Genomic DNA, 11,406 nt, shown 5'->3' on the forward strand with positions numbered 1-11,406 from the left:
CCAACTTCAACACTATTTGGCTATGCCTTCGTCAACATTTCCGCAAGAGGCATCGCCATCACCTTCGGTGTAATCAACGTTGCCTTCTCCAACAATTTAGAGCAGAGCGACTACCATCAGCATCTTTGACTTAGCCTTCACCATCAATAGGAGCGGGGGACCTCCAGCCACAACATCTATGACATCAACCACACTTACGCCATATACTTCAAGCACATGAAAAAATTTCTCACAAGCGCCAGCCAAGAGGGGCTGGCCAAGAGCGCATTGGACAAGCAATCTACCAGGAGACAACAGCTTTGCCTGGTGCCCGTGAGTGAAAGCTTGAAGACATGTCATGATCATCTACAACTACCTCACCTACGTTGTCTACTTCACCTACTTCGACTACATCAATGGCTTCAACAAAGGCTCAATTATGAAAATAAGGTATCAGGGCTCAAGGCCATACGAAGGAGCACTGCCAAAGACAAGGTCATGGAGGCTCAAGCAAAGGTTGACATTGAATACTAGCCGAAGACTAGCTAAAGATAGAATCTTCCATAAATTGTCTTTGTATAGACGATGACTAGCTAAAGATAGAATCTTCCATAGACTGTCTATGTATAGACGAGAGTTGCGTATCATATTTAGTTATTGGGTCTTATACTTTCAATCAAAACCGAATAGCTGAGGGGCTACTGTTGGGAGTATATTATATGTTAGGGACTTCATTAGTGTTTCTAGGGCCCAACTACATAACTTGGGGGCATGTAAAACAATTGACAGTGCAATCAAGCCCTAATTGTGGGTTTTGGTGATAATGACCACCTAATTAGAGAACTAATTAGATTTATTAAGATGACAAGCAGGGAATTTATTATAGAGGATGTTACATGGAAAGGAGGAGCCCCCAATTACAAATAAGGATGGCATCGCGCTCAAAGGAGTTTTGAATTCTTTTGTCTTTTGAAATTGAGTATGGGAAAAGCCGTACTATAAAGGGGGACACTACAATTGGTTGAAAGTATGTAACCAAATGCTCAATCTTTACACAAAACATCCTCACACCTTAGCCAAGATAGCCAACTTAACAACTCCTTCACCCTTGCTGTCTTGCTAGGTGCGGTAGTGCCGTACCTGGAGAGAGGCATTGTCGCACCGTGGCACTGCCGCACTTAAGTGACTGTTAGAGTTGAGGGGTATTTATACCCATCCTCTTTCTCCCCAACGTCTCTCTTTCTCCTCCTACTGATTCCAGCACGCCCAAACAAGAAAAGGAGCTCTCTCTCTCTCTCCCTCCATTGTTGACCTCAAGCCCTCAAGCAAACCCATTGATTTCCCCATCAATCCTTGAGGAAAAAGGGTCCAAAACTCGATTAGAGAGCAGCTCCATTGATTTCTCAACTCAAAAGAGCACTTGGTTCATGTTTTGACCAGTGGTTGTGTTTGTTACTCTTGGAGCATGGCTCCTAGCCGGCTAGAGCGTCGCCCATGGAGCTTGCCAACTTGTGTGGTAGCCCTAGGAGGTTTGTAACCATCTCTTGCAGCGAGTAAAATCACCCCTCATCTCAATAGTTTACTCTCTTGACTTAAGAACGAGGTAGGGTTGCAAAACCCTAAGCCTTAGTGGTATACCTCAACAACATAGACTTAGGCAAGTCTTGATGGCGAGCTGAACCACGAGATAAATCCTTATGTCTTCTTGTGCTTGTGGTGCTACACTTGTGTTCTTCTTGTTGTTGAGGTGATTTCTAGGGTTTGAGGCCGATCTACTTGTGTGTGTTGTTCTCATCACTTTCAGCTATCGATTTGTGATCTACTACCCTGTAGGAAGCTAAGAAATTTACCCGATCTAAATTTCATTGGGTAGATTTTGAACTGTGAACTAATCTCTCTTGTAGGTGCGACAGTGCCGTTGTGCGGTAGTGCCGTGCTCACAGAGCGACAGTGCCGTGGGTGAATTTGACTTCGGTTTGAGTTGAATTTTTATAGGCCCATTCACCCCCCTCTAGGCATACCAAAGATCCTACAAGTGGTATCGGAGCCAGGTTACCTCATGTGCGCTTCACCGCGTGAGGTATGGAACCTGGGGGAGGATTCGGTGTTGTGAACCCCATCAACGTCGATCCAGAGGATGTTGGGCTACATGACACCGATAGTAGTAAGCTTAGCGCCTCTACAGCGAGCAACTCCACGCTCCCATAGCTAGAGGCAACCGATGCTGAAAAAGCTCAAAATGAAGAAGAAAGAAGAAGAAGAGTAGCTAGAAAAGAGAAAAGAGAAGCAAGAGAGAAGAAGAAGAAGAAGGAGCAGCAGCGGTTAGAAAAGAAGAAAGCAAGAAAAGAAGAAAGAAGACTCAAGAGAGAAGCTTGAAGAAAAAGAATAGAAGCAAGAAAGAAGAAGGAACAAGAAGCAAAAGCCTTCAACGCATCTTCAAGTGAGCTATCTAGCAGCTTCGAAGATGGTGATGATGATGAGTCCTACTAAGTGCATAGCAAGAAGGACAAGAAAGGAAAGGGCAAGAAGAATGACGACAACAAATATGCCGTCGTATCCTTTAACTATTCTTCTATGTCTATGACTAACCATGATCGCAAGTCTTTCATCAATGTGTCCGCAGGCAAGTTACCTCATTTTGATGGGACTAACTTTGCCAAGTGGAAGCACTTGATGAGAGCCTATCTTATAGGTCTTCATCCTGACATTTAGGAGGTTGTTTGCAATGGATTTGAGCCACCGGTTGATCCCAAGAATCCAACCATAGAAGAAATGAGAATCATCCACCTCAATGGTCAAGCTACTAGTATGCTACTTAGTGCCTTGGATGGTGATGAGTACAATAGAGTGATTGGTGTGGATGTTGCCAAGCAAATTTGGGATACTTTGCATCTTACACATGAAAGGGTTGACAAAGTGAGAAATGCAATAATTGATTTATTGATGTCCAAGCTCAACTGATTTGTTATCTTGGATGGAGAAGGGCCACAAGAGATGCTTGATAGGTTGATGACCATGTCAGGTAAGATTAGAGGCTATGATTGTGATGAGCTAGATGATCACAAAGTTGTCAAGATTATGTTGGAAGCTTATTCACCAAGAAATGAGACCGTAGTAACTCTAATTAGAGACAAGAAGAAGTTTGAGTACTTCACACCAAATGATGTACTTGGGAGGATCTTGACCTTTGACATGCAAAGAGAAGAAGCAAATGAGAGGAAGAAGCTTGGAGAATTGCAAGCAAAGCTAGAAGGCATCAAGATCAACAAGGATGTAGCTCTCAAGGCTAACAAATCAAGCAAGCAAGGCTCTACTAGCAAGTCCAAGACCAACAAGCAAGCTTCAATTAGCAAGCCCAAAACAATCAAGCAAGTTCAAGAAAGAGTAGAGACCAACTCATCCTCTAGTGAGAGTGAACATGATGATGACCAATATGAGAAAGTGGATGATGTTGCTCTCTTCATGAGGAGGTTTCACAAAGGGTTGAAGAAGCAAGGGTACAAGGTAGTAAAGAGGAAGTTTCCAAACAAGAAGATGACATGCTATAATTGTGGAAGCACCGATCACTTTATTGCCAAGTGCCCATATGAGATCAAGGAGGACAAGTATAAGAAAGAGAAGAAGGAGGACAAGGCCGACCGGAGAAAGAGCAAGAAAAACATGGGAGAAGCTCATATTGGGCATGAATGGGATTCATCTGTTGAAAGCTCAAGTGAAGAAACTGAGAAAGTTGCAACCATTGCTATACATGAGCCATCTTCTTTACCAAGACTCTTCATCAACATGTCCGATGATGACTACTACTCCCCTCACATTTGTCTTATAACAAAGGGTGAGAAGATAAAATCTAAATCCAAGGCCAAAGCTCCTCCACCTCTACCTCCTAGTGACATCTCTAGTAGTGATATTAGTGATAGCTCTAGTAATGATAAATCTAGTGATGAAGAAATTGATAAATTAACTAAGAACTTAGATTGAAAGACTAAATTATTCGTCACTAAACTAATGGAGAACTTAGAGAGTGTCTAAGTCGAGCTAGAATCTAGAGAGGAAACTCTTATCCAACAAGAGGATCTCTACATTGCAAGCAAGGAAGCTCTTGCATTAGAGAGAAGTGAGGTGGAATCCTTGTGCAAGGCATTGACCAAAAAACAAGGGGACCATGCTATCACAAAGAAAGAAAATATTGCTCTCAAGAAAAAGTATTGTGACTTAGATAAAAAGCACAAAGAACTTGAGCTGCAATATAATATTTTTTGGGATAGCAACTCACATCCCTCAAAGGCAAAGGATGCCTCTACTACCTCCACTAGTCAAGGTTGTGGAAAATGTTATAATATTGATTTGAATGCTTATTCCACTAACCTTGCAAACATGGAGACAATGAGAAAAGAATTTGCTAGACTCAACGAGATCATTGACAAGGGTTGCTTGAGTGGTAAGGCTCAAGTAAGTGATAAGAAGGCAAATGATTTAAAAGTGTCTCAATTCAAGCAAGGGAGACACCCCTCAATCAAGCATGGGCTTAGGCACACTGCATGAGCCAAGACAAATGGAAGAAAAATCATAAATGGCTATGAGTGTGTCAAGTTTGAGAGGAAGGAAAGAGTTGGTAAAGATCAGCCTGTACAGATAGTGGCAGTGCCATAGTCCAGAGCGGCAGTGTTGCACCGCGGTAGTGCCGCAGCGAAGGCTAGCTATGCCGCTATCCGCAAAAATGAAAAGGCTACCAATTCTACTCCTGATCAAACTAAGCCCAAAAAGAAGGTGTCCCAGCAGAAACAGGTTCAGCAGAAGCCAAAAGAATCAGTGTGGGGCACTATGAACAAGTATGCCTACCAACCAAAGTTTCAACCATCTCGACAAAGCTTGACTTCGTATTTTATTTTAAGTAACAACAGTAGTGGAAAAGTGGTTGTCAAATATGTTGAAAAGAAAGTCAACACATATAGGAATACTTCTATTTGGATTTCTAAATTTCTTGTGACTAACATGCAAGGCTCCAAGTCTAATTGGAGACCTAAATCAAGCAACTAAATCTGTTTTGTAGGTATACTTCTCCGATGAGTCAAGTTGGATGCTTGATAGTGGATGTACAAATCATATGACCAGAGAAAGAAGTATGTTCTTATCATATACCCTGAAGATGGACTCAAATGAAAATATTCTCTTTGGAGACAACTCTAAGAGGGATGTGATTGGTTTCAGTAAAGTTGCTATAATCCCTGAGCATTCAATTACAAATATTTTACGTATTAATTCGTTAGGTTACGAGGGCCACGGCCGATTCGTGGCCATGGCCGCGAATGAGCCGATGAGGGAGCCGGAGATGCGCTCGCAGAAGGAGTCGAACTGCTGGCATACGGCGAACCAGTTGGCCCTGGCGTTGCCCTTGTGCGCCAGGTACACGATCCCCACGGCCGCCGACGCCGCCGACGTCACCAGCGCCAGCATTGTCTTTGTCAAGAGTGCCAAAATTCAGTTGGTAATCACTTGCATCGGCTTTTCTGATCGATCATGCACCTACAACATAATGGGCTGGGCTGATCGGCGATCGTGATGCCCGTTCAGTTGCCGTGTACTATGCAGAAAGAGGAGCTATAGCATGTCTCTTACCGCGTCGAAGAAAACCAACACCAGCCTACTGTGCTTCGCCCTGCTCGCCATGATGTGCACCATGGACAGAGGTATGGACAGGACCAGGTACGCGGCAACGATCGAATTCACCACCACGAAGAACCTGACAATGCAAATGAAACAATGTATGCACGTACTGTGTTGACCAAGCAAACACACTCATCAAGTTGGTGGACCGGTTGAAGGATCTATGCACGTACGTCAGGGTCGAGAGATCGCTGTACCGCGCCTTGAACCGGAGGAACTGCGTGAAGAAGGGCAGCGTCTGGTTGGTGGTGCCCATGGCAATGGCGCTGCCGACGGTGGCGATCACCGCGACGAAGCAGAGGATGAGGTCGAGCACGGCCAGCCAGCGGTTGGCCGCCGCCCTGCGGCTCCCGCTGCTGGCGGCCACCTCGAGCACGGCGGCCTTGGTGGTCTCCCCGCCGTGCTCCGACACCGGGGCTTTGCTGTCCTCCATCGTGGACGCGTCGAGACACCGCCTCGCCCTCGCCCTCGGCTAGTGAAGGCGGCTACCTGCGTCAATGTTTACTGGTCTGGATGTTGTTGCTGATACGTGAACGAAGAGCTCCGTGGAGTGTGCATGTGGATGTGGATTAGGTGATTCTGATCATCTGATGTGAGCACGTGATGCGCGCGTACGTGCCGGGGAATGCAGTTTGGTTGGCACCAACTCTCACTTGCTCCATCAGATCAGGGCTAACGACATCAGCTTGCTTTATGCCAGTGGACGGCAGCGTCTGCGACGACACGCTCCATGCCTATGCTTCAACTCGTCCCAGCTCCATAGCACGGGATGCTTTTATGCTTTAAAAGCTAACTTAGCAGATGGATGCAAGGCTAACCATTTTACTTAGGAGATAGATGCAAGCAGAGTTTCCAGTTTCGGTATCGGCAGTGCTAGCGCCCGGACGCGCACGCAGCCTGCCTCGTCCGCTGTTTTTTTTTCTCGTCTCGCACGTGCACCTCGTCACATCGCAACACCCACGAGCCTGGATGTCTCGCCATGCACACGCAGACCATGTCTGCCTCGATTCAAGACCGTTCGCGAACCCCCCCCCCCCCCCCCCCGCCCCGCCCAACCCCACGCGCACCCCGCCCCCGTCGTGCCTCGCTCGCCGGCCCCCAGCGCGGTCCACTGGACACCAGCGCGCCGCGCGCACCGTCCACCGACCCCCAGCTCGTCGCACCCCATCCCCTGGGGCCCGTGTGCCGTGCCCGACGCCCCACTCCCCGCGCCCCCTAATCTCCGAACAACATGAAACACTTGAATACAACATACGTATGAAATGGATGAAACATCTATAACATACACTTGTAACATATGTGTGAAACATATACAACATCCAGATAAAACGCTTACAACTTGCAACATGAAAACACTTATGGCAACATAACACTGAAACATCAAAGCATTTGGAACATATGTGTGAAACATATGCAACATCTAGATCAAAACCATTGCAACATACGTCTGGAACAGATGTAACATTTGAAGAAACCTCTAAAATGCTTGCAACATGCCTCTAAAACACTTGCAATATATGCAACATGTGCAACATCCCCGATCTATTTTTGCCACATCCATATGAAACAATTGCAACATCCATATGAAACAACTGCAACATACCTTTGTAACGTCTGAAACACTTAAAACATATGCTTGCAACATGCGCTTTCATCGCAACATCTCCAGGTCACGCGTCGCGGCGGTCAGGGCATCGATGGCGACCACGACCTTCTGGTGGAAAACGGCGGCGTTAGCATACCTCGGCAGCACCCCAGCATCATCTCGACACGCGTGGGAGATGGGGCACGGCGAGTAGCAGTGGGGGCGCGGCGCGCAGCAAGCTAGAGTTGACGCGGCGGGGGATGAAGCGTGGCACGACAACGGTGGGCGTGCGGCGCGGGATGAGGGCGCAACACGGGATGGAGCGCGGCAATGGATGGGGGAGCCCCACGGCATGGAATGGAGTGCGGGGCGGGGAAGGCGGTAGCAGCGAGCGCACGGTGGAGCAGCACACGATGGGCGAGCACGAGAGTGGGAGTTATTTTTTAGAGAGATGGGGAGACGTAGAGAGGAAACAGGCATGTTGAGCCATGGTAACGCGTAGGCCCGAAAAGCCGCGTCCGGACGAACGGATGCCCGTTGGTGAGCATTACCGTTTCGATTTTCTTCTGAAATAGTTTTGGCAGCATGGGCCAAATAACTTGGGCTCAGCCTCAAGCAGTGCAGTGGGCTTCTAATTAGCCAGCTTGTTTAACGGCCTGTTGGGCTAGAAGAGGCCCATCAGTTTGAGTTCTCATTTGGGCTGCACGACACCAGGCCGAATCAAATAAACAAGGCAAAATACAGCCAGGCTACTTTTGAGCCCAACAATGCTTTAGGTTCAGACCCAAAAGTTTCTGTTCTTACGTCAGCCCAAGATGGAGATTGGAGAACATACTTGGCCACTCATTACCCACCTTATCCTCCCGTCCTACCATGAGCCCATCCGCCCAGTCTCACTCCAAAGTCATCGGAGGAGCAGCTGAACGACCATGGCCTCGCCGCTGCTCAAGTCACACTCTCAGCTCGCCGCCGCTGCTGCCAGGGCGAAGCTACGTTCACACGGGGTCGAGCGACACCCACGACTTTGCGGTCGTCCTGTGCCCTGCGATTTGTTGCCTGCGTAGACGCCAGTAGAAAATACTTACAACCCCGGCAGGCCAGCAGCCCAGCAACAACAGTCTGCAATCTAACTATCTCCTCAGTCCATTCGTCGATCAATATTCCATTCGCAGATCCAGAATGCCAAACGTTAGCTTGCCTCCGCCCTCCGGTACAACCTGTCCACATCCGCACCCTTTCATCTTCCTAGTCTCGCATCTCAATTCTCAAATCATCCGCGGTCGTGGGGGAGATTGGCCGGCAACCTGGCCCCTAGCCGCAGCAGCGCAGCTCCATCGTGCCGTCACGTCGACGCAAGTCCCAGCGGGCAGCGGCCGCCGGCAAAAAGCTCTGTGGCATCCGTGTTTCTTGCGTTCTAGTAAAGAACGTGCTTTTTCATTCAGGCCAAGATGCCACATGCCAGGTATGTATACTACTTTAGTAGTTCAGTATGGCATTATGGCTTGCATTTCACTGGTGACTTTTAAATATACTAATGGATGCTTGCACATTAGTATCTGCTATAATTTTTATTATATGACTAATTTGATAGACAATCAGAACACATTGATACCACCGACAGGGGTCAGAATTTCCGCCGATTTTCACAAAAAATCTGTGATTTTTGTTCCAACCGGTGACCTCAAAAAAATCATATATAGGTAGTTTCGATTCTATTTTGTTCAGATTTTTTCTCTTCATATTTTAGTTAAAATTTCATGAAAATTTGCAAATTTTTATCGAAATTTTAACCGATTTTCATCGATTTTCGTTTCTATCACTTCCCTCCACATGCAGAGCTAGGGCATATAAGCAGTTTTGGACGCGGGGTATTACACTAGTGTTGCGATTTGTAAAAGCTTATTTTGTCACAATATATAATTATTATAATATTAATTTAATTTAATGTCATATATGATATTATATTGTCTCAACCTACGAGTTAGTACTGAGTACCGACGCCGGCGACCAATTATCCTGCCTTCGCCACTGGCTGCTGCCCTGCACTCCGCGAGGATAGCTGACCGCCATGGCCGCTGCCCTGCGACAGTATACGTATCGTTCTCTTTCAAATCCATGTTTTGTTCAGACTGTTTCTAGTTGCTTCATGTGCTTCACATTTATGCATGCTGTTTCTCTGCAGCTCGGCAGGTTCCATGACCACGGGCTCAGGTCCGGCCCGTTCTAAGGTACATGACCTCTTATGCTGAAATGAAAAATATGAAGAAGTGTTCTTGTTCACGTAAATTCGAGGCAAGCCATGCATAGACATGGCGTGCTTCGTGCTGACAGGTGATAAGGATGTAAAACCATATGGTAAACAGAGTACAGTGTCATTGCTACCGCCTATGCTTCTATGCTGGCCCTTTCTGAAATGTGAAGAAACCGACTAACCGAGTGCAATACTATGCGCCTATTTAGATACACCCGGCTAATTACTAGCTAAATTAAAAGTTAGCTAAAATTAGTTATGGTTGGCTAGCTAGTTGGCTAATAACTAGTTGAAAACTTAGCTAAAAAATTAATCCTCCTGTTTAGATGCACTAAAGCTATTTTTTAGCTAGCTAGTGATTAGCCTTGTATCAAACAGGTCCTACGTTGCGTTACATTAGCATTGCTCCTGTAAATAGTACTGTTTACCCAAGAGATCACGGCATGGATGAACAGAGTCCCGTTGCATTGACGGTTCAGTAATGTTCAGATGTATGGATCTTGCTGTGTTGCGTTGCAGAGATCCGGTTCAGCGAAGGTGAGCGCTTTCCCGTCGCTGGACGTGGTGCCGCTGATGGTGACGATGGTGGAGCACGTGGACATGTCGCGGGACTACGTCGTGACCAAGTCCATCTGGCATCTCAGCGACGCCGCCCTCAAGAGCGTTTGTGAGTCCAGCCACTGCCGCCGTCGTCTCAGCACATGAGCTCCGCGCGCCCTTTGATCTGAAACCGCTGACCGTTTCCCTCTCGATCGATCGCGCGCAGATACCTTCTACGCCATGTTCACGGTCTGGGGCGTCTGCTTCTTTGCGTCCATGAAGGCAAGCATGCACAGTACTAACACACACCATGCAATTGCACTATTTCCTGGAGTGTTCATGACACAGGTTGCTTGTGGGTTAAATCAAAACAGGATCCCTTCTACGACAGCGAGACGTACAGGAGCCAGGGTGGAGATGGAACCGTGCACTGGTACTACGACAAGGTAAGCACGCACGCAGGCACCTTTGCAGAGTGTCTGTATGTGTGTGCCTCCTTTTCTTAGGCTGCATGATCGAAGAATCAAAGCAGTTAGCCTAGCCTAGCCACAGATAACTTTGGCATTGTTCGTTTGTCTTGCCGTACTATTTCAGCTAACAGTGTTTTTCTCTCACAACAAATCAGCGAACAGTCAGCCTGTTCGCTTGTTGGTTTCAGCCAGCCCAAACCAACCAGCCAACAGTGTTTTCCTCTCACAATAAACCAGCACCAGCCAGCCCAAACCAGCCCAGAAACCAACCAGCGAACAGGCCGAGTACTTTCAGTCGTGGCTTTTCAGCAAAGCGAATATGACCTTTACTGACATCGTCTTGTGCGATGTTCATTGGCAGCAAGAGGATGTGGAGGCATCTGCGAGGGAGGAGCTGCTAAGGGAGGAGCTGCTCGAGGAGATTGAGCAGAGGGTTGGGGGCCTCAGGGAGCTGGAGGAAGTAGTCACAAAGTGATTATACGGGTGTTACTAATCAGTTCTCTATCTGAACTTCGTTAGCAAATAAGTCCAGACCTCTTTACTGTCCTGCTCAAGTCTGTATATGGCCCAAACGCCTGGATGAACTGCGCTACTGCAGTGCAATAGCAGGATACATACAGTTTTTTTAAAGGGAAACAGGAGGGGAGTGCACCCCTGATGCATGTCATTAATATAATAAAAGAAAGTTATTTACAGATACGTGTAGTTGGCCGGTAGCACCGCATTTGTCAGTGTTTGCGTCAATGCTTAATGACTTGTCCAACACATTTTAGTTCAGATGACGAACGATTGGGTACGACGATCAGCCTGTTCGTTTGGCTGGGCTGGTTCGTAAAGAAGTACTGCTGGCTGGTTTGTGTGAGAGAAAAATACTGTTTCGGCTGGAAATTTACGTTCGTTTACTATCGTTTCACTCC

General features: G+C 47.0%; 2 protein-coding genes across 6 annotated transcripts; one reads left to right on the plus strand and one right to left on the minus strand.

Annotated features, from left to right (window-relative positions):
* Positions 1–2,274: 2,274 nt before the first annotated feature.
* On the minus strand, positions 2,275–6,076 carry LOC136474778 (casparian strip membrane protein 3-like; the record flags this gene model as incomplete). The annotated part of the gene is made up of 4 exons (XM_066472336.1): positions 5,817–6,076; positions 5,596–5,719; positions 5,274–5,436; positions 2,275–2,297 (listed from the first exon to the last, which is right to left on the minus strand). Coding segments are annotated over exons 1-4 (570 nt in total), but the record flags the coding sequence as incomplete, so codon positions are not given.
* A 2,044-nt stretch (positions 6,077–8,120) lies between these two features.
* On the plus strand, positions 8,121–11,176 carry LOC136474780 (photosynthetic NDH subunit of subcomplex B 4, chloroplastic-like). Of its 5 annotated transcripts, none has more exons than XM_066472338.1 (7): positions 8,121–8,690; positions 9,214–9,322; positions 9,411–9,456; positions 9,999–10,146; positions 10,246–10,301; positions 10,394–10,465; positions 10,851–11,176. In XM_066472338.1, exons 2-7 carry the CDS (start codon positions 9,297–9,299, stop codon positions 10,962–10,964), a joined length of 462 nt encoding a protein of 153 aa, XP_066328435.1. In that variant the 5' UTR covers positions 8,121–8,690; positions 9,214–9,296; the 3' UTR covers positions 10,965–11,176. The 5 variants fall into 5 exon arrangements, with proteins under 5 accessions (XP_066328435.1, XP_066328437.1, XP_066328434.1 ...); XM_066472340.1 differs by having other exon boundaries at positions 9,214–9,316; XM_066472337.1 differs by having other exon boundaries at positions 8,121–9,322.
* The last annotated feature ends 230 nt before the right edge of the window (positions 11,177–11,406 follow it).

This window comes from Miscanthus floridulus, chromosome 8 (genome assembly GCF_019320115.1).
Source record: "Miscanthus floridulus cultivar M001 chromosome 8, ASM1932011v1, whole genome shotgun sequence".
Lineage (NCBI taxonomy): Eukaryota > Viridiplantae > Streptophyta > Magnoliopsida > Poales > Poaceae > Miscanthus > Miscanthus floridulus.

Excerpts from the sequence above, each read along its gene's own strand:
- LOC136474780 (XM_066472337.1), top strand. The coding sequence starts at position 9,297 with ATGGCCGCTGCCCTGCGACAGTATAC. Across the intron at positions 9,457-9,998 it reads CAGGTCCGGCCCGTTCTAAG|AGATCCGGTTCAGCGAAGGT; the intron begins GTACATGACCTC and ends GTTGCGTTGCAG. Across the intron at positions 10,147-10,245 it reads CGCCGCCCTCAAGAGCGTTT|ATACCTTCTACGCCATGTTC; the intron begins GTGAGTCCAGCC and ends GATCGCGCGCAG.